This window comes from Rhinolophus sinicus, linkage group LG03 (genome assembly GCF_036562045.2).
Source record: "Rhinolophus sinicus isolate RSC01 linkage group LG03, ASM3656204v1, whole genome shotgun sequence".
In the NCBI taxonomy this organism is placed as follows: domain Eukaryota; kingdom Metazoa; phylum Chordata; class Mammalia; order Chiroptera; family Rhinolophidae; genus Rhinolophus; species Rhinolophus sinicus.
The window spans coordinates 136,353,915-136,379,741 of NC_133753.1; the positions used below are offsets into that span (position 1 = coordinate 136,353,915).

At 36.3% G+C, this 25,827-nt stretch overlaps 2 protein-coding genes across 4 annotated transcripts in view; one reads left to right on the plus strand and one right to left on the minus strand.

Moving 5' to 3' along the window:
- Positions 1-22,061, minus strand: part of ARSK (arylsulfatase family member K) — a 37,714-nt gene extending 15,653 nt beyond the window's left edge. Inside the window, exons 1-5 of the mRNA XM_019727891.2 lie at positions 21,809-22,061; positions 15,909-16,038; positions 12,234-12,393; positions 4,109-4,391; positions 562-733 (exon numbers count right to left, since the gene is read on the minus strand). Of these exons, the coding sequence (XP_019583450.1) occupies positions 562-733; positions 4,109-4,391; positions 12,234-12,393; positions 15,909-16,038; positions 21,809-21,946 (883 nt within the window). The 5' untranslated portion in view covers positions 21,947-22,061. The remainder of the gene's footprint in view (positions 1-561; positions 734-4,108; positions 4,392-12,233; positions 12,394-15,908; positions 16,039-21,808) is intronic.
- Positions 22,062-22,188: 127 nt separating this feature from the next.
- The window catches only part of SKIC3 (SKI3 subunit of superkiller complex), a 74,176-nt gene continuing 70,537 nt past the window's right edge, over positions 22,189-25,827 (plus strand). The window contains exon 1 of one of the 3 annotated variants that reach the window (XM_019727881.2): positions 22,189-22,251. The gene's annotated coding sequence lies outside the window, so the exon portion shown is untranslated. Of the gene's footprint in view, positions 22,252-22,328; positions 22,468-22,745; positions 22,864-25,827 lie in introns of those variants that run through there. The other 2 variants (XM_019727884.2, XM_074328705.1) reach the window with 2 other exon arrangements.

The following is a 25,827-nucleotide window of genomic DNA, read 5'->3' on the forward strand; positions in this document are numbered from 1 at the left end:
GATTCTACAACTACACTGTCTCGTCTCCTAGAACCTAAGCTGCCTTACCATTATCTGTCACATGTGTATCCCTGTTGGGCTGAGTACAGACATACCTTAGAGATATTGCTGGTTCGGTTCCAGACCACCACAATAAAGTGAGTATCATAATAAAGTGAGTTGTAATCTTTTTGCTGGTAGAGGGTCTTGCCTTCAATTTGTGAAAAAACAAACCCATCTGTGAAGTGCAATTAGAAGAGGTATGCCTGAACTCATTACTGATTAAAGCTGGAAAAAGGTTTTGGTTTAAGCAGATAATACAGCCTTCTATGACCCTGTATGTGTGAACAAATCTAAACATTTATTAATAATTAAAATAGAAAAGGCTTTATCTACTATTAATGTAAATTATCCAATTTTTATATGTATCAAGAGTCAGAATCTTAAACCTGAAATATCTAAGCAACTTTTATATGAAATGATCTGAGGATGTTCGTACGAGTTACCAACCAGCATAAGAGTTTTTTTTTTAAACTATTGTACTTTTTCTTCATGTAATTGCTTATTAATTATACTACCTACCAAGCATGGCATCTGTCTCAGCACACATAGCATAATAAAATGCTCTAATAGTCTTAATTTCCTTTTCTGTAAACTTCCCAGTGCAGTTTTTTGTGTAAGAAGAGTAATAATCTATAGGGTGCATTTCTGACAGAGGCGACCACTTTGGGATTTTGATGGCATCATAAGACACCTAAAAAGGGAAGAAAAACAAAGTAGTCATATTCCTCTCCTCCAACAATTATGTATGGTGAACTAGGTATACATACTTTAATTACTTAGGATAGTGGAAAAGAATGGTTATGAATTATGTAAAGAAAATAGTAAATCAAATACATAAATTAGGAACAAACTGTTAATACTCACAATAACGCAAAAGGTATTATATATATATCAATATCTTATATATAGTGAGACAGTTGTAAAAGTTATTTTAAAAATTATATGGGTAATGAAAAAAACACAGTATAGAAAAAGTGTCCATGCACTTTAATATAGTTGTATGATCAATTCAAATTTCAGAAACAACCAGAGACTCTAGACTCCTTTTTCCCATAGTTCACTAGTAAAAATGGCAATATCTAGTGAGAGAGCCAAATGTTTGTTAAAAACAAATACAACTTTTTAATATATATAAATGCTTACAGTTTTGGTGCAAACAATTAAGACTAGACTTAAGTCATATATATCTTTTAGTCACATAACTTTAAAAAATTCAAGTATCTACTTACTATTTACTTAAAAGTTATTTGACTCATTTCATTAGGCTAGCACTGACTCCAGACAAATTTTTCTAGATGGAACCAGTTAGAACTTTTTAAGAAGACATGATGTATTTAGAACTCTGACATTATTTCCTTTAAAATAGGGTGCACTAAAGAGTGTTTCTGATCCGAGTTTTTAAAGTAACTTAAATTTGATTTAAGGTGATAACATTTAAAAACACAGGCAGCCCTGCCTTTGCATGGTTCAGATATGTACAGATTTCAGTTACCACAGTTCAGTTAAATAACACCAGTCCCTCAACAACAGGGTTCAATTTTAGTTACCAAGGTATATTAACTGTCAGTTATTGCATAAAATACAAACTTTCACATTCCTATGCTGCTAGCTCTTTAATCTGTAAATCACTATATAAATTAGAGATGTGTATTGCAATCAGTGACTAATCAGGTCATTTCTTTCAAAGTCTGTCTCTGGTCACTGCATGTCTTTTATTCAATATATACATAGACAGTAAAATTGTGCTGCTTCCTGTCCCCAGTGATAAATTCATGTGACATTGTATAAAAATAGATAATCAAAAGAGGGAATTGGTCAACAAAGGTGAATGTACAATAAAGAAGTAAAAAGTGGTAACACTGGAAATAAAATTTGAATCAAACGTTAACTGCAGTTACAGAAGAAATAGCTGACCTGGAAATGTTGACACTACTGGCAGCCATTTGATACACTAGATGTGCAGCCAGAGAAACTTACTGAAGATACATTTATTTATATAAATGAGAAAGGTCACTGCAAAGAAAGGATAAACATGACCTAGAGGAAGTGACAGTGGCAAAAATCTTCACATTAAAGGAACTCTCAGAAATATATCACAACATTGAAAGTGCAAGGGTAGAATTGCCATATGACCCTGCAATCCCTCTCCTGGGTATCTACCCAAAAAATCTGAAAACATTTATACATAAAGACACATGTGCTCCAATGTTCATTGCAGCTTGGTTTACGGCGGCCAAGACATGGAAACAACCAAAATGTCCTTCGATAGATGAATGGATAAAGAAGTTGTGGTATATATACACAATGGAATACTATTCGGCAGTAAGAAAAGATGATATAGGAACATTTGTGACAACATGGATGGATCTTGAGATTATGATGCTAAACGAAATAAGTCAGACAGAAAAAGCAGAGAACCATATGATTTCACTGATATGTGGTATATAAACCAAAAACAACAAGAGAACAAGACAAACAAATGAGAAACAAAAACTCATAGACACAGACAATAGTTTAGTGGTTACCAGAGGATAAGGGGAGGGGTGGGGGGTGGGAGATGAGGGTAAGGGGGATCAAATACATGGTGATGGAAGGAGAACTGACTCTGGGTGGTGAACACACAATGGGATTTATAGATGATGTAATACAGAATTGTACATCTGAAATCTATGTAATTTTACTAACAATTGTCACCCCAATAAATTAAAAAAAAGAAAAGAAAAAAGAAAGTGCAAGGGTAAAATTTTGGAAGGTGATCCAAATTTAGAAAGGAATATGACAATTTGCCGAGACATAGAAAAGATGCTTGCTCTGTATCTAAATTACATAGTGAGAAGACAAGCGCTGTTCAAACTACTCTTGATATATTTTTTTACAAAAACCAAAACACTTTAACTTTCAGTGTTTCTAGTATTTTCAGTTACAGTGCATTAAATAAATATTAGTTTTACTATTTTTTTCATTTCCCTATACATTTGTAATCCAAAATAAGAGTTTTAAATGTTTTCACCAGTGTTTTCAAGAGTCCTAGAAAAATGGTCATTTCCCCCAATTGATTATTAAGATCTTTTTGTTATCACTTTGTGAAGGGTGTAAATGTCTAACTATTACATTGTTTTGTACACCTGAAACTAATAATAATAATAAAAAAAGATCTCTTTGTAGTCTCTGCTTGTATGATTATTTTTGTGATCCTGAACTATGCAAAATGAACACTGCATGCACTCCTTAGAGAATGTCTTTCAGTTTCTCTTTTTATAGATGTACGGAGGTCTGACAATTATATTCGTGAACTCATCCTAGAAAAAGTGCTACATACCTCACTGCTGAATATCACTACTGTCACCATCAAAGTACTCCCTTTGGGAAGCCATGAACCGAGACCAGGGCCTAGTCCACCCTTCAAAGCAATTTTGGAACTCTTTTTCTGGAATGACCATCAGAGCTGACATCGTATTACCCTTGATGTCCTGAATGTCATCAAAATGTCTTCCTTTCAATATTTTCTTTACCTTCAGGTAAAGAAAGAAGTCATTGGGGGCCAGATCAGGTGAGTAGGGAGGGTGTTCCAATACAGTTATATGTTTTCTGGCTAAAAACTTCCTCACAGACAGTGCCGTGTGAGCTGGTGCATTGTCGTGATGCAAGAGCCATGAATTGTTGGCGTAAAGTTCAGGTCGTCTAACTTTTTCACGCAACATTTTCAGCACTTCCAAATAGTAGTTAGTTAACTGTCTGTCCAGTTGGTACAAATTCATAATGAATAATCCCTTTGATATAAAAAATGGTTGGCAACATCATTGCAATAAATTTACGAACTTAATTGTCAGACTTCGTATTATATGTAAATATATCTAATTCAGAAATATGTTTCTAAGTTGTAACACTTATTTCTGTAAAATTGCCCCTTCAATTTTCATCAACCAGTTGTTGGTCAATTTGATTTAATGAGAATATACAATTTTCAAAATTTTCTTTAAATATGATAAAAGAATTAGTGAGTAAATACCAGTGACTTACAGATATAATGTTAAATTCTACTTTTGAGCACACATAGAGTACTTACTTTTTTCAGCCAATAAAGAGACGTGCGAAATGTTGAAGATCCAAAATTTTCTCCTGAAGATGGTGAAGGATAAGGGTGTGGTAAATTTAATCCCAAATACAGAACAAATGGTTGAGTGTTATTAACCGCTTCTTTTCTTAACCAATTTACTGCTCTGTCTGTAGTCTCCCAGTCCTCTTCCATTACTCTCACTTGAGTCTTCTTAGGGATAAGATTAACCATAGGCCTGCCTTCTTGTCTGAGTAAGAAAGCAACATCTCTCGTCCATGCTTCCACGCGATTGCTGAGGGGGCAAAAAGACAGATACACTGTAAGGTATTAAAAAAGTTTCAAAAACTAAGGACAGTAGTACCTCGGTTTTTTAACGTCTCTGTTGACAAACATTTCGTAAATTTTATGGATCTATGGTATCATTAGATAGTAAAATTCATGCTAAATTGCTGTTTTAGGGGTTGATTTTAAAGGTCTAGAAGGGATTAATCCATTTTACATTGCTTTCTATGGGGAAACTGTGCCTTGGTATTCGAACGTTTCAGAACTCAGACGGTCTTCCGGAACAGATTATGTTTGAAAACCGAGGTACCACTGTATAAACATAGGAAAGTAATATGGAAATCAATTTTTAGATTCAGTCATGTAAATATTGAGACTAATTACATGAGATCTTATTAAGAAAGTTATCAAGAATTATAAATTCAAAAATCAGGAAAAAAATAACAAGAATAAATATTCAACTATATGTTCTTTAAGATTATTTAGAAAGGGTACTTTTTCTTACAACAAGACATTTAGCAAAATAAAAGATGTTTTGGATTCCTAGTACTTCTGAATTTTCTAGCGTTTTGTCTTTTTTTTTTCTGTTAGAAAAAGAGAAATAGTATTTCTAATCCAAAGCTACTATAAGTTTCTCCTATCAATAAATCTTTATATTTTAAAAATACTACATACATCCTATATTCACCTTATGTGTTTCTGAAGTTTCATGTTTTAAATTGTTTCCAGCTGTATCTTTTCACATTATAAGAATAATTGTAACTATGATCTTAGCTGTCTAAGCTAAGAGTGATGGAAATTTCTTATCCATTATAATCTATATTTTTTAATTAGCTGATTTAAAAATTAAACAATTCAATCAATTCAGTTTCTCTAAATCTTTACTCTATCTTATTTAACTGCTTGGCAAGTAGCAATACTTAGTACTACTCTTTCTCAATCAATGTTTAAGTATATTTAGTTGGCATAATTGTTTAGGAAGCAGTTCTGGACATTTCTAATAAGCTTGTTTTCATAAGTTTCAGTTGAGGCAAAAACCTCTGTAGTACCCTATCAATTAAGAGTTTTAAAAATTCAGATACCAATGGAGAAAGGAAGAATATTTTATATAGAGACACAATACTCCATATAAGGAAAATTTCAAACCATATAAAATGACCAATGGCCCATAGATGAGCTAATATAGAACTTTTATCTGCCTTTTGAAGGCAGGTAAAGAAATTTAAGTAGCCATAATAAAAATATAATTTTTCATAGTAGGCATTCAATATGTTTTGATAAATGAAAACTAGAATTTCACTGGAATTACAGCTAACAGATTCTAATTAATTCTGTCTAGCACAAGGAAAACCCTAAAATAGTAAGGTTTATAAAATTTATCATAGCTATCGAAACAACATAACAGTTTCTCAGTCTTTTGCTTAAGTCATTGCTGAAATCTCACTCTATGTGATGATTATTAGAGTTACTGCAGGGGAGTGGGATGTTAGGGGTTTATTATATCAACAGTACTTGTGCTAGAGCTCCAGGATGTTAAGAAACAGGACACTGAGATTCGTACAGATATTGAGGAACCAAAGTGGTTTCTTTTCAACCAAGGAGTTTTACATGGGAAAATATGGCTGATAAATTATTATAGGAAGGAAGAAAATTACAGGCAAGCTTGTAATACAACCTAACTAGTTGCCAGGTGTAATACTGTGATTTATAATAAGAAATAGATAGTTGGTCTTTCCAGCACAGAGCTCCGAAAACCCTTGGAATTTCCTAAGTGATGAGGGCAACAAAGGTGCCTTTTGTTTCTTTAACGAGGTTCCTTTCTGACCACACCTAAGGATGGGGCTGGTTGTGAGGAGAGCCAGCGAAGTGACCATCTTAGCGGCATCTTCTTTTGTCTATTCATGGTACGTGTACCTTTGCCGTGATTCCTATAACTGCTGGTACTCAAGTAGAGATACAACAAATCATTTCAGCATTACTAGGGCAGCAGGGCGAAGATTATGGTTGAAGGTAAAGGTTCCTTTCTCATAATGTTCATTTTTTCCTCTTTTCTGACTCCCCCAAGAATCTAGGATAAGCTGGCAAATTAAGAGGGTAATAGTTTGATTGGCCTGGGGTGGGCACTGACCTGAGGACCATATCCTTAGGTCCTTAACCTGGTCAGAGATTATGATGGGGTCTGGGATGAAGTACCAGTTGGGACTATCATCCTTATTTATGGAATTTGAATTTGGAAAGAAGTCAGGTAACTAACTGGAAGTTACCCAGAATGCAGCTATGAATGAGGTAGAGGAAAAGTCATAAAGAAGGAGATGCAGCCTGAGCCAAAAAGGGTCATGCAGGTCAAAGGGATGGTCATGAGAAAAGATCCAGAGCAGAGAGACACAAGTCATAGTCCTGCTAATGACAGAAAACTAGAATAAAGTTCCCCTAACTCCTGCTCCTGAAGTCCTTAAAGCTGTGTTAGATGCACATTGACTCCTCAGTTCCATCTCTTGAGACTAGTGTAACTATAGCCCCTGTTCTTGGAGCGATGATTCGAATCCCTTTCACTGATGCCAGTTCTTACATTATGATCACGTCTTCTCTATCGGGTATACCCCCCCGCCCCCAAGTCTTATGTAGGTGAGCTCAAGTAACTATTCTCCCAAACAAAAGAACTTAATGAAAAGAAATAGCATGTTCACACTACCATACTGAGTGCAAGTCTGACCCGATTTAACCTATGAATAGAAGACTTATAAAAGGTACACACTTATGTCTATCATGCTTGTAAGTAGTTAAATGATTTTATTGCTAAGAAATCTAATTTGGGGGCTGCTATACTCATAATTAATCTTTGATAAATTTGCAAAATGTTCCTTTGCTTGCTAAAAGATGTTACATCTTCAATCTATATTTCTGAATATATGATTTTGCAAGTTTAGAAAGATACATAGTGACTTTTCTGGCAATATTTTCTCTTAAACCAAATGCAGTGCCTAATAGATAGTAAGAGTGTAACAAATGATAGAGCTCATTATTCTCTGGGTTGCTTTGATCAAAGAAATTCAGTCAACACATTTTAAATTAGTTGATTTGAATGGTAATGGGGGCATGGATGATACACGACATGTCTGAATTATTTAAAATCTGTTAGATAACTAAAATTTGGCTAGTTAGCCCAGTGAGTTCTGTTCAAGGATGAAAAGAATAGAACAGAACAATTCCAGGATAATTATTATTTTTTCAGAGAACCAACACTTTATGGAGACTATTGACTCATCTTCTCTGATGAAAAATGCAGGTTATTTTCTGCCAGCTGCCTGAGTCTGTTATACAAGTAATCCTCACTTAATCTTCAAAGCCTGTACTTGGATGCCTTTGTTCAGAAGTGTCTCTTTCCTGTCCTCCATTTAAGTCTGGTGATGTTCTACTCCTATGAGAGTTCATTAACTCTAAAATGCTATTAATGTGCTTTTTTAAAAAAATGCATACTATTAAGAAAAAATGTTGCCAATGTGTAAGGGAATTTTGTAATTATCAATTGTAAGATGCATTGCAATTTTAGAGATTTTAAATTGTGAAAAATTGTGTACCTTAGAATAGGTTAAATATAGTACCTTATAGCCTTTTCTCCCACCCCTTAAAAAATTGATGTGGGGCCGGCCCGGTGGCTCAGGCGGTTAGAGCTCCGTGCTCCTAACTCCGAAGGCTGCCAGTTCGATTCCCACATGGGCCAGTGGGCTCTCAACCACAAGGTTGCCAGTTCAATTCCTCGAGTCCCGCAAGGGATGGTGGGCTCTGCCCCCTGCAACTAAGATTGAACACGGCACCTTGAGCTGAGCTGCCGCTGAGCTCCCGGATGGCTCAGTTGGTTGGAGTGCATCCTCTCAACCACAAGGTTGCCGGTTCGACTCCCGCAAGGGATGGTGGGCTGTGCCCCTGCAACTAGCAACGGCAACTGGACCTGGAGCTGAGCTGCGCCCTCCACAACTAAGACTGAAAGGACAACAACTTGAAGCTGAACAGAACCCCCACAACTAAGATTGAAAGGAAAAAAATTGATGTGATTGCTCCCTACTTTAAACAGAACTCACCATGTTTTGCCCTGTACTGTAATTATCTAGACTTTGTTTTAACCTCTCCTTTTAAACCATAAGTCTCTTCAGTTAGGTCACACCTGGCTAATGCTAAAGTTAATTAAGTTAGAAAAGTTAAATCTCCACATTATTAAATAGTTTCAGACTCTTCTCAAGCAGATTGAGACAAACTTCCAAATTCTTCAATGGCTAACACTGGAAAAGTAGGAGATAAACTTCATTTTGGGCAACTAAACATAATACATTAAACTTGAGTAATTAAATGGGGGGGAAAAATCCAAGAACTGGAATGACGATGTAGGCTCAGAGCTACTATCACTCGTGTTACAAGAAACTGATGTAGCAGTTATGGCAGACACCAATCTGAAGGTAGCCCCACAGGCTGCTGCTTTAGCTGAGAATCTGCTGGTCATCAGAAGTGAGCGGTGCAGAATAACAAAACAAAACAAAACAAAACAGCAGGCGCTTCCACTATTATAAAATATCATGCTGAGAATGCACCCAGAATTATTTAAGCTGTTCTAGATACTGGATATCAATAAATAATAAGGTGTGTGGGTGGGTGGGTGGGTAGGGGGAGGTTCTAAAAAAGCTTCTAAAATGACCAAAGGAATGGATGTCTTTCTCTATTGTAAAAGAATAAAATAAGCCCATCTTTAGTATGGAGAAAACTGACTTAAAGGTATATATGATCTTAGCGATAAAATAATTGTAGATCTATTCAGGTAAATACAGACTTATTCATTAGGCTGCGGAATCCTGCGGGACTGACAGAGAGCTGTATGGTTGCTGTTCTTGAGTGCTACTGCTCTGCTCTCTATGACGCTTGTCTGCGAGCCTGACAGGGAATAGGAAGAGTGGTGTTAGCAGCCTATGATTTGCTTCCCTTTGCTGTTTGCCAAGAGGCTCAAACTTCAGAGTTTTTCCCATAGCAATTCTCTCAGTTTGGAAGTAGGCCTTTTATTTTTCATTTGTTTGAGAGTATTAAAAAATGGCCTATTGTGAACTGGCTTCAGAAAAACATTAAGCTATATGAATTGAGAACATATATAATTACCATGGTGGCCTCAAGGATGGTAAGCAGGGAACCTGGGTGTCTAATGGTTCTTACAGATTCAAAGCCTGTGCTCCTTCCACCACACTTACCTCCCCTCCCACAATTTCTTTCTGCTATGTTAGCCAGGCAGAGTAAGGGAAGAGCATTTTGCACAGAAGGACTAGCTTGTGAAATGGTCCAGAGGTAGTAAGAAGCATGTTAAAGAAATTAAAGAATGACCAAGTGTGTACTGAGGGAGAGAAAGAGGGGCACAAAATGAGACTGAAGGTAGGCAGGGGCTAGATTATGTAGGATCTTAGAAACAGTGTTGTGGATTTGAAATTTTAGCCTACCTGCAAAGAAAAACTGGTGAAAGATTTTTAGCAGGTAAGTCATTCAATTAGATGTATATTTTTAAAAGATCACACTACCCGCTTATAGAAAATGACTCAGATAGAAGAAAAGAATTAGAAGGCCATTCCAATAGTTTAGGCAAGAGGTAATAGTAGCTTGGTGGAGGTGATGAGACGTGAACAAATTGGAGAAATATTTTAGAAGTAGAGCTGACAATATTTGGTAATGATTAGAAGACTAGGTGGGCAAGAGATGTCAGGATTACTTTGGGGTTTCCGGTATTGATATTGTTTAGCTTGTGGAAGACAAAGAAGGAAAGAAATTTAACATTAACCAGAAGAGCCAGATTAATACAGTAGGTCTTCACTTAATGTCCTCAATCATTTCTGTGACTTTAAGTGAAACGACATACAAGTAGAACGAAACCAATTTTACCAGTTGATACAAACAAGCATTATGTTCCTAGAGCATCTCAACAACATTAATGAAATGATGGCGAACAAAAGGGCATTATTTGAAGCCCTTCTCTACTCAGAGTCTTCTAGATTATTTTAGTATCTGTTTACCCAAAATTTGTTGCATTAATTTCCTAGGGCTGCTATAACAAATTACCATATACTGGGTGGCTTAAAACAACAGAAATTTATTCTTTCACATTTCTGGAGGCTAGAAATCTGAAATCAAGGTATCAGCATGGTCATGCTCTGTCTACAGGCTCTAGGAAAGAATTCTTCCTTGGTTTTTCCTAGTTTCTGGTAACTCCTGGCAATCTGTCATTTTTGTTGTTGTTGTTGTTGTTGTTGTTGTTGTTGTTGTTGCCGGTAGCTGTGATCACTCCCATCGCAGTCTCTTTCTTCACACTGCTCACTCAGTGTGTCTATCTCCTTTTCTTTTAGAATAAGGACACTCGTCTTTGGATTAGGGTGATTTCACCTGCAATCCTTAACTAATTACATCTGCAAATAGGATGTATTTCCGAAGAAGGTCACATTCTGAAGTTCTAGGCAGACATGAAGTTTTAAGAAACACTATTCATCTCACTACACTCACCATTATTTTATTGAATTTATTTTTCTGGTTCTTAGTTATCATCATCATTAGCATCGTCCTCATCACTACTATTATGACCATAATCCTCAATTAACACCTGTTAGGCAAGAAGTACTGCTCTAAGGTCTTAATATATATTTGTGGCAGGAATCATACATGTTGGGAGGCCCCTCCCTCCCCCCAGATCACACCCAAGTTCATTCACTAGGAGCATGCATCAAATAGTTGTACTCATGGCTAAGACTTATTACAATGAAAGGACACAAAGCAAAATCAGCAAAGGGGAAAAAATGCTAGAATAAGTCCATAGGAAAGCAGGTATGAGTTTCCAAGTGGTGTCACAAAGGGCACACTTAATTCATCCAGCATCTAACTGTGACAATACCTACGCAGTGCTGCCTACCAGGGAAGCTCATTAGAGACTCATTTGAGACAGAAGTTTATTCTCTCACAGTTCTGTGACCCAAGTTGTTGGGCATATCATGTAGACACCCTCTTCCTAGCACGTACCAAATGTATAGAATCCCAGAGTGAAAGCAGGTGTTCAGCATAAACAACACTGTACAAACACTATAGGTATATGGGAAGTCACTTTATCAGTTAGAGAATGTAGGGAACACTCCAGAAATTCAAGTTCCCAGATGTCAGTGAAGGGCCAACTTTGAGAGCAGGCCTTTCTAACGACTGAAGTATCAGACCTACTGTGTTACTCTTTTCTGCACATATTATTTCATTTTACCCTCACAACAAAGAAATTACACTTCATTAGTTTAGAAGTATTCCCAAGATTATACTGCTACAGGTTAGTATTAAATAGAGAAATTAGTATTCAAAAGTAAGCAATCTGATTCTAGATCTCTACTATTATCCACTGTGATTGGCTGCCTGGTTTTTTGAGGACTTAGTAAAATGAAAAAAAAAAAAACAAAAACACACAAACCAAACAAACTTACAGTAGACTCATGTTGAAGAGAACTGACAGAAGCAAGTAGCAAGAATATTACGGTCTTTAAAACATATTGTAAAGTGAATAATAATGCAGTCATTATATAACAGAAACTCAGCAAAAATAAATCATGGGCTAAACAATTTTTAGACACATTAATAGATGATTACTGTTTAAGAAAAACAAAATTATTAGCATATTGGCAATTTTAATACTTTAATAAGATTAAACCAAGCTAAAGTTTTAGCCAAATTAACACAATTAAGGGATTAAAAGATTTACTTTTACCTTGGTGGAGAAACAAAAAACAAAAGTCAAAAAGAGTACACATATGTGCTATAGCAGAAAGGAGCCTATCGGGATTATTTTTGTTTTATTTTTTACCTAATGGAGTGATGTCCTGAAGTATAGTCCAGTTTTCCAAATTTTTGTGTTCGGTAACCATGCTTCTCCATGATATCCATCCATGTTGTATAATTTGGATCTAGCCCCTTAAAGTTATTCCAAGATTCTGTTAAGTGAGTGAAGAGGCCACTCCACAATGCTGAGGGAAGAAAGAAATTGAGGTTAATGTATTATAGCTTAACAATTTGTTTTAACTATTAAGACAATTACTGCAAGAGAGAATAGAGTCTACTAGTTCAGAGCTCATGCTCTGGGAAAAACACACACGAACGTATCTGCATTAGGTGCTTTACCTAACATTTCTGACTGCTACCTCATTTTATCACTAGAAAAACTCTGCAAGGAGTTACTATTTACATTTTACAGGTGAGTCTCTAAGGCTTACAGGTTAAGTTGTTTAAGATAAATACACCTAGAATTAAATATAAAACCTGAGTCTAGAGTCCTCTTTCAGTCATAAAAAATAATCACTAAGTATTTATTGGTTAATTTTCCAAGTCAGGCAATTGAAGTAAAGATCCCATTTTCTAACATCCTCAAGGATTTTCCCTATTCCTTTTCCTTGTACTGGCTTTCCACAAAAAATTTAAGTGTCATAAGAGGCTAGTATGAATAATTATTAGGTTGGTGCAAAAGTAATTGCGGTTTAAAAGGTTAAAAATTGCAAAAACTACAATTACTTTTGCACCAACCTAATATATGCAACAAATTGGACAACTTGGAAGAAATGGATAAATTCCTAGAAACATACAACCAACCAAGACTGAATCATGAAGAAACAGAAAATTTGAACAGACCAGTTATGGGTAAAGAGATTGAATCAGTAATCAAAAACTTCCCAACAAAGAAAAGTCCTGGAGCAGATGGCTTCATTGGTGAATTCTACCAAATATTTAAAGAAGAATTAATACCAAAGCTTCTCAACTTCTTCCAAAAAATAGAAGAGGAGGCAACACTTCCAAACTCATTTTAGAAGGCCAGCATTACACCGATACCAACACCATACAAGAACATTACAAAACAAAAAAAGTACAGGCTAACATCCCTAATGAACATAGATGCAAAAATCCTCAACAAAATATTAGCAAACTGAATACATTAAATTACATTAAAATAGATTAGCAAACAATACATTAAAAGGATCATATATCATGATCAACTGGGATTTATTCCAGGAATGCAAAGATGGTTTGAAATCTGCAAATCAATCGTCAGAAAGAGAAATTAAGAAAACAATCCCATTTATAATTGTATCAAAAAGAATAAAATATCTAGGAATAAATTCAACCAAGGAGGTGAAAGATATGTACACTAAAAACTATTAAATGAAAGACATTAATGAAAGAAATTTAAGAAGATACAAATAAATGGAAAGATAATCTGTGCTCATAGATTGAAAGATTTAATATTGTTATAATGTCCACACTACCCAAAGCAATCTACAGATTCAATGCAATCCTTATCAAAATTCCAACGACATTTTTCACAGAAATAGAACAAACAATCCTAAAATTTGTAGGGAACCATATAAGACCCTGAATAGCCAAAGCAATTTTGAGAAAGAAGAACAAAGCTAGAGGCATCATACTTCCTGATTTCAAACTATATTACAAAGCTATAATATATATAAGTATCTATATTTATATGTCTCATATTGTATATCTATATCTATATGTATATTTATATCTATATCTTAGATATGGGAAGGAAATCCTGCCTCTTGTGACACCATGGGTAGACCTCAAGGGCAGTATGCTAAGTGAATAAGTCAGACAGAGAAAGACAAATACTTTACGATCTCACATATACGAGTATGTGGAATCTTAAAAAAAACAACACCATACCAAACTCATAGAAACAGAGCAGCCTGTGGTTGCCAGAAGCGGGGTTGGGGGAAATGGGTGAAGGTGGTGAAAATGTACAAACTTCCAGTTAGATATAAGTTCTGGGGATGTAATGTACAGCGTGGTGACTATAGTTAATACCATATTGTATATTTGAAAGTTGCTAAGAGAATACATCTTAAAAAGTTCTCATCACAAGAAAAAAAATGTATGTGATAGGTGATAGATGTTAACTAACCTTGTGATAATCATTTCACAATACATACATACATTAAACGATTATGTTACACACCTTAAACTAATACAAATGTTATATGTCAATTATATCTCAATAAAACTGGGAAAAATCCTTCTTGCCTTTTTCCGTTTCTGTGTACACACATAGTGGGGTTGAAGAAGCTTCCTTTTCTCATCTAACAAAATGCTGTATTTCTGAGGAGTGGGCTGGGGGGTTTGAATCCCAATAATGCCAGTTACTGAGCGGCTTTTGGTAAGGTACTTAACCTTTCAGTACTTTAGTGTCCATCTGCAAAATGGGGATAATGCAATATCAACTTTAAGGAAATGTCAGGATTATATAAATGAACACATGTAAGGCACATAGAATAGTGTCAGGCACACAGTAAGAATGCAATAAATGTTAATTTTCATTACTATTATTCTTTCTGTTTGTTCAAACTCTTCAAAATACTTCTTCCAGGAAAAGCATCAGTTAACAGTTTTGAAACCTAAAGAGTTAAGTGAGCACTTTTGTGTTCATTATTTCATTGGATGCTGGGAACAGCCCTGTGAGATACACAGCATATACAGCTTTTGTAGCTAAGGAAACTGTGTGACTTGTTTGACATGACCCATCGGGGATTCAAACCCAGCTCATCATCACCTCACCCTTGTCCACTGCTCATTCCATGTACTCAATCAAGAATATAAAATTAACAAAACTGTTTTTTAATATACCTAGTCCCTCATCATTGAAATATAATTTATCATATAGTTTAGCTTTCCTTTAATCATTGGTGATTACATAGTTGATAGTGCTGAAAATATAGGTGAAGAAACTTGCGACTCAAATCAGAGAGAATATCATGCAGGGAACTTACAGACAAAAGCAAATCGCCGAGTGCTATTTATGGGTTCCAAATGCAAAAATCATATATTATAAAGAGGAAAACAACTCTGTTAGGGAAGAGACAGAATTTATAAGAATGCCAGTTTTTCCCTATTTCTCAGTTATTTATGGTTTAATGTCACTGACATTTTGCCATTAAAACTGTGCCTATTTGTTAAATTACTAAAATAAACGTGAACAATTAGGTTTTGGATAGAAGTGAATTGAGACTTAAAAGAGAGATAAGCATGTAATTTGAAATGATGTGGAAAAATCCAAATAAACATACGTATGAGAAGTTCTAACTACTTTGTGGTATTCTCTGAAGTCCCCTCCCAATTCCCGGTACTCTTACTGAAAAATTTTCTTGGAAATAGAACTCTTCTAGGATATATGAGTATTTCCTCATTTGCGTGGACAGTCAAAAGATTCTTAGTCACCAATCATAAGTAAATGAAACAGTAACACATGAGTTAAATACCACTTTAGACGATAAAATTTCCTACTCTTGAAGAATAAATTCAAAATTCTAATAACCCCAATACCCAATACATATTTTAAAACACACATCACTTACATGAAATTTTTTTATTAGATGCCAAATATGGCTTCTTATACTACTTTTGGGTGTAAGTTTTTAAATTGTAAAAACATTTTCAGTGTGTGGCCACTTTCTTCCATTAATATTAAGCATGTTCATACCTGCGCGTGACGGGCAACAGATTGGAGAGTTTGTGTAGGCATTCAGAAAGGAAGTGCCATGTTCTTTCATGAAGTTGATAAAAGGAAGTTTCACTACTTGACTTCCTGGAAAAAATGTTAACCTTCCATCCTGGAATAAAGAAATTTAATTAACACTGATTGTATCACAAAAGGAAATTATTTCCTTTAATTTTATCCACAAAATTCACAAGTAGCAGAAGACGTTAACATGATCCTAAGAATCCTCAAAAGATAAAAACAAGTATAGACAATGATACCATTATCTGAGAGTTGAAGGCAGTGTTACACTTGGATTCATCTGAATGCAGTAAGTAAATTAAAGGACTTCCTGGGACGTTCTTTTGGGGGATGATGGACTGATTGAACCAATATTTATTGAGTATTTACAGTGTGCCAAGCACTGTGAAAGATCTAGAGATACGATCTGGAGATGAAACAGAAAGCTTACAGTCTAGTGGGGGAGGCAAAACACCTGAGATACAGAATAAAAAGACCTACTTTTTGATAAGAGTGGACAGGAAAGGCTTCTCTGGGAAGTATGAGACCTAAATAATGAGAAGGAGCCAGTCATTCAAATAGTTTAAGGGGCATGGAAAGTTAGAGATACCTGCGTGTGGAAATATCAATTAGGGAGCTAGATAAATGAGCCTGAAGATTAGAAGAGATGTTTGGGTTGGAGATACGCATTTTGGAATTGAATTGGGAATTGAGGAACTCCCCTTGGTAAAGAGCAAAGACAGAAAAAAGAATATTCTATCCTGGAGTTATACCTTTGAATGTTTTCAATATAATTATAAATAAGTTCAAGTACAGTTTAAAAAAATGAGCCAATCTAAGATACAGGATATACCTAAACCCTTGAATTGTCTGAGACTTCCAAGTGGATATATAAAGTAGGCTGGTCTATGTCAAGGCCAGGTCGTCTGGGTCAAGATTACTGCCTGAGATATATTAGGCACTCAAAAAATACGTAGTGAGTGAAATGAAATGAATCTTTAATCTAGAGCTGTTCAATTTATGAAAGACAAATTTAATATGTTCAAAATTCAACAGTGTACTTTTGCAAAGTTTAATACACCTGGATTAAGTACATCAATGGCAAGATTTGTATTTGATTGAGTTCTAAGGAAATATTTAAATTATCTACACATATTCTCAGTGTCAAAAGCATGCCAATAATACTCTAAATGAAGATCAACATTATTATACTATTAGAGAAAAAATTAAACACTTTCTATTATAGAAATTTTGTTTTTTTAACTTCATGCAGTTTTTATACACTAGCAAATATTTTTTAAAAAGGCTACACCAGGTACCACTGATAATGGCATCAATGCGAGATGGTCCACATAATAATTAAGTCTGAGAAATGGATCTTAACATGGCTAGCTGATGACAAACACAGAGAAAGTGAGTTTTCCATCTTATGGTGATGTGATTTACAATGGATACTCAGTCATACGTCAAAGTACAGTTCTATCAAGTTTAGTTGGGAGAGAGAATCTTTCAAGATGGCTTTCAGGATAACTTCCGTAATTTACTAATAGCCCATGTCAGTTTTCTCAAGGCCATTCCTATGGCTCAAACAAATTAAGTATTCTGACACTGGGCATTTAAAAAAATAAAAAGAGGCCCATTGATTGCCTTTCTACATAAAGGTGACAGAAATGATACCAAATTGCCTTCCTGTCTGCATTCTGCTGTTATTCTTGACTCTCAGGGACCCACCAACTTTCCCTTTGGATGGAGGAGCCTTTTGGTAGATATGATTTTGTGATTTGGATTGCTCCTTCTAGAACCATGACTTGGTATTCAGTTCCTCATCATTCTGGGCCAGGGAAAACCAGTGATGTTTAGATTGTAAGGCATCATTTGAATGACAGAATGTACCAGTAGCGTTAACTGTCTGATCTGTTATCACAGCAGGACTGTGTACATGTTCTTCTCAGGTCGGTGCATCAGACGCATGAGATTCCCACTAGTCATTGCACTCCCACCTCCCACTCCTGAAACATCAACGAAACTATAATCAATGCAGGTGCGGGGTCAGAGGCCAGAGGCAGAGAGGATGCTTATATCCTCGAAGACGCAGGCAAAGGTGTTTCTTTTCTTTCTTAAAAACGAGTTTATTAAGATATAACTCATGTACCATACAATACACCCATTTAATGTGTACAATTCAATGATTTTAGTATATTCAGAGAACATTCTCATCATTCCAAAAAGAAACCCTGCACTCCTTAGCCATCCTCCTCCTATCCTCCCATTCCCCCATACCCTAGGCAACTGCTAATCTTTCTGTCTCTACAGATTTGCTTCCTCTGGACATTTCTTGTAAATGGAATCACATAATATGTGGTCCTTTGTGAGTAGCTGCTTTCACTTGGCATAATGACTTCTAGGTTCATCCACATTGCAGCATGTATCAATACCACATTTATTTTTTATCGTTGAATAATATTATTATATTTTTAAAAATCCATTTACCAGTTGATGGATATTTGCGTTGTTTCCACTGTTTGGCAGTATTATAATACTGCCATGAACATTCACATATAAGTTTTTGTGTAGACGTAGGTTTTGATTTCTCTTGGATATATACCTAGAAGTAGAATTGCTGGATCATATGGTAATTCATGTTTAACCATTTCAGGAATTGCTAAACTGTTTTGCAAAGTGGCTACATCTTTTTAGATTCCCATCAGCAGTGAATGAGGGTTCCAATTCCCTCAGATCCTAGCCAACTCTAACAATTGTGTCTTTTTGATTATAGCCATCTTACGGGGTGTCTCATCGGGTTTTGAGTTACATTTCCCTAATGATTAATGATGTTGGGTATCTTTTCATGTGCTTAGAGGCAATTTGTTTATCGTCTTTGGAGAAATGTCTGTTCAGATTTTTTGCCCATTTTTTAATTGCTTAATTCAAGGTCACAAAGATTTGCGCCTATATTTTCTTGTAAGAGTTTAACAGTTTTAGCTTTTATGTTTGATATTGATTCATTTTGAGTTAAATTTTGAAAATGCTGAGAGGCAGGGTCCAACTTCATTCTTTTGCATGTGGATATTTAGTTTCCCCAGCACTATTTGTTGAAAAGGCTATTCTTTCCCTATTAAATGATCTTGGGACCTTTGTTGAAAATCGACTGTAAACATGAGTTTATTTCTGTACTTTCAATTCTAGTCCATTGATCTACATTTCTATCCTTATGCCAGTAACATACTATCTTGATTTCTATAGTTTCTAGTAAGTTTTGAAATTAGAAAGTGTAAATCTTTCAACTTTGTTCTTGTATAAGATTGTCTTGGCTATTCTGGGACCCTTGAATTTCTATATGAGCTTTAGGATGGATGTCTCTATTACTGCAAAAACACCATAGGGATTTTTTTTTAGAGATTGCATTGAATCTGTAGATCAATTTGATGATTATTACTATATTAACAATATTACATCTTCTGATCCATGAACATGGGATGTTTTCCCATTTAGGTATTCTTTAATTTCTTTCAATAATGTTTTATAGTTTTCAGAGTATAATAACTGTATTTCTTAGGTTAGATTTATTCCTAAACATTTCAATCTTTTGATGCTATTTTAAGTAGAATTATTTTCTTAATTTTATTTTTAGTTTGCTCATCAATCAAGTGTATCGGAATACAACTGAGTTTTGTATTTGATCTTATATCTTGCTAAACTTAACTTATTAGTTCTAATAGTTTTGTAGTGGATTCCCAAGGATTTTCTCTATGTAAGATTATGTTATCTGTAAGCAGAGATGCTTCTTCCTTTCCAATTTGGATGACTTTTATTTCATTTTCTTGTCTATCTCCCTGACTAGAATCTCTAGTATAATGTTGAATACACACAGTAAGAACAGATACACTTGTCTTGTTCCTGATCTTTGGGAGAAAATATTCAGTCTTTTACAATTAAGTATGACATTAGCTGTGGCTTTTTTGCAGATGACCTTTATCAGACTGAGGAAATTCTCTTCTATTTCTAGTTGGCTGAGTATTCTCTCATGAAGTGTTGAATTTTGTCAAATACTCTTTCTGCATCTACTGAGATGATGTGGCTTTTGTCCTTTATTAGATTAACACAGTGTATTACATTAACTGATTTTCAGATACTAAACGACGTTACATCCCAGGGATAAATCCCACTTGGTCATGGTATCTAATCCTTTTTATATGTTGCTGAATTGAATTTGCTAGTATTTTGCTCAGGATCTTTGCTTCTACCTTGTTTCCCCCAAAATAAGACCTAGCGGGACAATCAGCTCTAATGTATCTTTTGGAGCAAAAATTAATGTAAGACCCAGTATTATATTAATATTATACTATATTATACTATATCCAGTCTTATATTATCTTAATATAAGACCGGTCTTATTTTACTATAGTAAGTAAGGCCGGGTAAGACCGGGTCTTATATTAATTTTTGCTCCAAAAGATGCATTAGAGCTGATTGTCCGGCTAGGCCTTATTTTTGGGGAAACATGGTATATTCATAAGAGTTATTAGTCTGTGCACAATATTTATGTACTTACATACACAAATACTATATAAAAATCTACGTATTCTTTACTATGTATATCTTACTAAAAAAAATAACAAACCAAATATCGTAGTCATCTTTGGAAGTTTCCAGGATGTTGGGATGTACCACCTGGATTCTTTTTTAGGAATGAAAGCTTGCCTCTGCTGAAGACAGTTGCCTTGCCCATGATCATGCCCCATTCTGGGAGCAAACTGATGGCCATCCAACACGAGAGTACAAAGACCTGGTCCCTTCACCCCAACGGGAAACAGTTCCAAAGCATCATGTTAGTTTGAGAATTACACCTAAGATCAGCTGAGGTCTCCATTGACACAGCAACAAAACTCAACTTCTCTCTCTCCGGGCAATCCTGCTTCCTTCTTCTTCCTTTGATCTCAACAGCACTCTCTAATAAACCTCTCTTACGTTCCTTTCCAATAGTGCCTGTTCTCTAAATTTAGATAATCATAAAGATTACTTTAACATTCTCAACAAATTCTATGGGCATATCCAGATTACATAACTTTAATCACTATTGGTCAATCTAGGAGAAAGGCAATACAATGTAACAGTGATTAAAAGGATTTTGGTGCCACACATGCTTAACGCTATCTATGTGACCACAGTAACACCCAGTGATAATGAACTGTTATAATTAGTAACCAAACATTTGTCCAAGCAGTAGTTTTAAAATCATGGATAATACTGAAAGTATCAGGTAATATTGATAGTAGTTTTTGGAAAGTTCCAAAAACTGTTCAAGTTTAGGATTAAACAACAACACCCATGCATATAATGTCACTGGAATATAAGGGAATGGATCAAATTACATCAACTACTACAATTAAATCAGCACTAACAGGATTATCAGGTACCTGGGTAATAAAAATGCTAACTTTCTTCACTTCTCACCCACACATTAATTCCTGCAAACTTGAGGTGAACTGGTAAACGACGGCTAGAAAGCTAACAAGCTTTTATGAAGATGCAGAATGTCATTTTCCCCCCTCTATTAAATCAAACGGGATGTGAAAAGTTCATTAGTAGTGGTGAAATAATTTAGTGGGTCGAGGCTAGCAGTAAAAATGAAAATAAAGATTTGCAAAGACTATTAGAGTGTACTTTATTTACTAAAGTATTGTTTTGTATGTATTATATGCATATCTATGTGGTGCATGTGTGTATACGGGGCCTCAAGACAAAATGCATTTCTTTGTATCAGGGGTAAAACATGTTTGAAAGTTTCAGATTCTGCTCCCCAAAGCCTGAAGCACGGGAAAGGCTGAGGGCCGACAGCGGATCTCGAGCGGGGCGCCCCCCAGCCTCCTCTCGGTACTTACAAAGGAGTCGCTCACAACTAGCACCACGTTAGGTGTATCGGGCCAAACCTGAGCTGCTCCCCGCCTCTGCCCACTTGTCCCGGGAGCTGGTGCTGCCAGAGCACTGACTGCGACCACAGACACCCATAGCAGCAGCATCGCAGGGAGCGGTTGAGAGCCCAGCCACTGGGTGCTGGGCCCGCCTCCCCCCTCGGGGAAGATGTGAGCTGGGATTGCAGTTTTGTTTTCGCCTAGCGCTTCACCCGCAGAACTACAACTCCCGTCAGGCTTGGAGTAAGCACATGCGCAACGGAGGTACCCCATGCCTTAACTCTCGTTAAGGCCCTTTAATCAAATATCGAACAAACTAAGATCCAGCCCCTTCCAGTCACGTGAGCGATGCTTGGCGAACTGCGCATGCGCTCAGATTGCAGCCTTGGCGTTTATTGGAATATCAGTCCCAGGTAGGATCGGGTCCCTTATGCAAAAGTTGGAGTAGGTAGGCGGTTGAAATGGTTGAAATGAAAACCTAGAGGGAGAAGGATCAGGGGCCGGGGCTGCTCGGTTTGCGCCGAACGAGCGTGCTACGTGTTAGGCGAGACGGTGATGAGGTGGCGGCGCGTCTGTCACTGAAGTTGGATCGGGCGGTTCTTTGTGGGGCTTTGGCTGGACTGTCACAGGTACGACATGGGTACTGTGGAGCCCCTCTAACACCTTCCCCAAGGAAGTTTGGAGCCTGCCGCGTCTTATTCCCGCCTGTGCCGGCGCCGTAAGAATTCACTGCTCCGGTGGGGTGAGTTAGGTGGGGCCTAGTTAGTATAATAAAGTTTCAGGTTCTAGGCGGGGAAAAGGCTTAGGTCCAGCTTGTCTCCACAGAGAAAACGCACAAGCTCATAGAGGAAGAAATGCTGGGCAGTGTGACGTGCTCGATTAATTGACGTAGGTTCAGAATACCATTGTTTGGCTGCAGGAAAATCGCCGGTCCTACTTGACTCTTGAACTCTTTTGGAAAAGTCTGGAAGAAGCAGATTTCTGTCCCAGAGGCCCACTTCTGATTTCGTTTATCATAGTTTCAGGTATATAATTTGCGCATCACGTTAGTCATGTGAATATTTTTGACAGGAAAAGAGGGGAATTGTAGTACTTTTTTAAAACATAAAATCAACTCTTCATACTAATGTCTGACTGTTTTTGCATAAAATAATTGTAATAAGCAACAGACCTTATTTGATAGTCACATAACATTCCTTATGTGATGAGCAGCATACCAAGCATTTATTGAGCCCTTACTGTGTGCCGGTTACTTCTAAGTGGAGTGTTTTCCGTAATCCTCACTTTCACCATTTTGCAGATAGAAAAACTGTGGCTTGGACAGGTTACATGACTTGTTCAAGATCACACCGGGAGCCAGTTTGAGTAGGACTTGAATTTGTGAAGTCTGTGCCCTAACTCACTCACCACTATGCTCAGTCTAATTAATTACACCATTTGGTGACTTTCTGCTGAGCTGAACATCAGTGAAGCAGAATTGTTAATCAAGCAGCATGCTAAAGATCTGTAGGTGAGTGCAAACAGAAACAAAAGTGAAATACTAGTACAGCATAGAAGGTAGTACACATGGGCTATCTTGTGAACGGGACATGTTGTAAAAATTTGTTCTGAGTCACTTTAGAATATAGAACACATTTTACCATAGAGACAATGTTGACTGACCTGTAGATTCATAAAAAAAGTATATTGAACTTTGTGGCATAGTACTGATTCTGTGAAGTATGTATACTGTCTATGGCCTTGTTTTCACAGAACGTGTATTCTGAATTCCTGGTTAGGATGACAGGACTACGTCTTTTTCTTTCTCTCCCCTTGATGGTGTCAGTGGGAGCTGGTACTGCAGTGGGGTGGAGCAAGGTGGATATTTTAGAGCCCCAGACACACAGTGCTAGACGAATCTTAAGAGGCTTCTAGTCCTACTTCTCATCTGACATTCAATTTGTCCTCCAACATTCCTGCCAAGTGGATTGTCCAGTCTGTGCTTCTTCTTCTCCAGTGATGGGAAATACACTTCCTTTGAGCAGCTCATTCCACATTTGTACAGGTCTAATTATTAAAAGTTCTTATTTGAGCTGAAATCAGTCTTTCTCTACTTTTAACCATTCATAGTCCCTTTCTCTTCACTTTTCCATGAATAATCTCTTCCTTTCAATAACCCTTCTGATCTTTTTCCTGCCAATTTTTCTTCCCCAGTTCCTTCAGCTGGTTATTATATAATTTCAGATTTCTCCATTCCATTGATCACTCTTTTCTGGACATACAGCATTTTTGCTAATCAGTAACTAACCCTATCAGAAGAATTATGAGTGTGTATCTCTATTTGGTACATGTACTGTGTTTCCCTGAAAATAAGACCAGGTCTTATATTAATTCTTGCTCCAAAAGGTGCAATAGGGCTTATATTCTGGGGATGTCATCCTGAAAAATCATGCTAAGGCTTATTTTCCAGTTAGGTCTTATTTTCGGGGGAAAATGGTATGTATTTGTATGTTGCAGTGAAGGTCGGGTTTCTATTACATGTTAAGTCATCAGTTAAAGATTTGTATGTTAAGGATGCTTGTGTTAGTGAAATACTTAACTCTGCAGTTCAGAAAAGTCATCAGTTGAAAGTCTTGGTCTAGGTTTCGGTTCTTCATAGTTCTTTTAATGTCCAAAATACCACAGCACTATATTGTGCCTTAAGAAAAGGAGGTTAAGTATGCAGTTAGTGACTATTTGGAATAAATTCAGTATTGTCTTCACCTGCTGTGATTCTGTGACTATTTATTGAATATCTACAATGTACCAGACACTAGGAAATAGGAGAGTAATAAAAATAATCTTTGCTCTTAAGGAACTTCTAGGCTAATTGTGGGAAACACACACACACACACACACACACACCTGTAAATTTAATAACAGTATAAAAGTTATCAGAAAGTCCAGTTAATTGCCAAACAAAAACCCCAAACCAGAATATCCCAAATTATGCTTTGGAGAATGCTAGTGTGTTTCAAAATGTTAATTGCTGTTCATTAAAATAAATGTTCCATAGTAACATAAGTTGCAAAGTTGCTGGGTTAAAGTATCTTTAGGTCTTTACTATAGGACTTCTCGGAGCCATTAAAATGTGAATATACATTGTAACTTTCAAAGAGTGATTTAGGTATATAATGTGCAGTATTCACAAAGTTACTAGGCCCTACATTAATACCTCTAAGCACTTTAATGTTTCTTTGGAGATGTTGGTATAGATAATAAGTGTTACAAAGTTCAGACTAGTGTGAGATTCATTTGAGAAGGCTTTACGCTTCACACTTGAATGTGGTGGTGAATTACAGCAGCGTTTGCGTAGACAGAAGCAAGAGTGGACAGGCTCAATGGGAGAAGGAAAGATGTAAGTGTGGAAAGCGCTAGGGGATGGTGAAAAACGGAATGTGAGCTAATCCTGAAAAGGAGAGTCTTCCTTTCTCACTTTAGCAAGTGGAGAAATTCTGCCTCTGGCAGTGGGGAAACTAAAAACTAAATGTTTTTGTGTAGGCTTTGGAGGCTGGAAAATCATAGTGCTCAATAGGTGTTGGATATGTAAGGAATTCTGAAGATGTATTACCTTTATTTAGGGATTTTTTTTTGACCTGGGTGATAGGACACATCTACATAGAACAATAAAAAGCATCTGTTAAGTTTCAGTTGAGTAACTCAACCAATAATGCTTCAGTGGTTCAGAAGGGGGGTGGTGTCTGCTGCAGGCTTTGGTCTAGTATTTGTATACTGACTAATTTGAAGAGAGTCTTGTGTTTAATGATAGTTGTGTTTTGAGACACATAGGCAGGAAGGTTACTTCTTGAGAGATCAAGGAAGGAAGGGGTTTTGGGATTTTAAATGTGTAGAGAACATATATAATAACTACTGTGGGTTAGGAATGGGGGGAAAAAGTAGTGTAGTTAATTGAGAGGGTGGCAGTACATAAGGAAAACAGAAGTAATATATATATTGTGTTCAGGCATTCC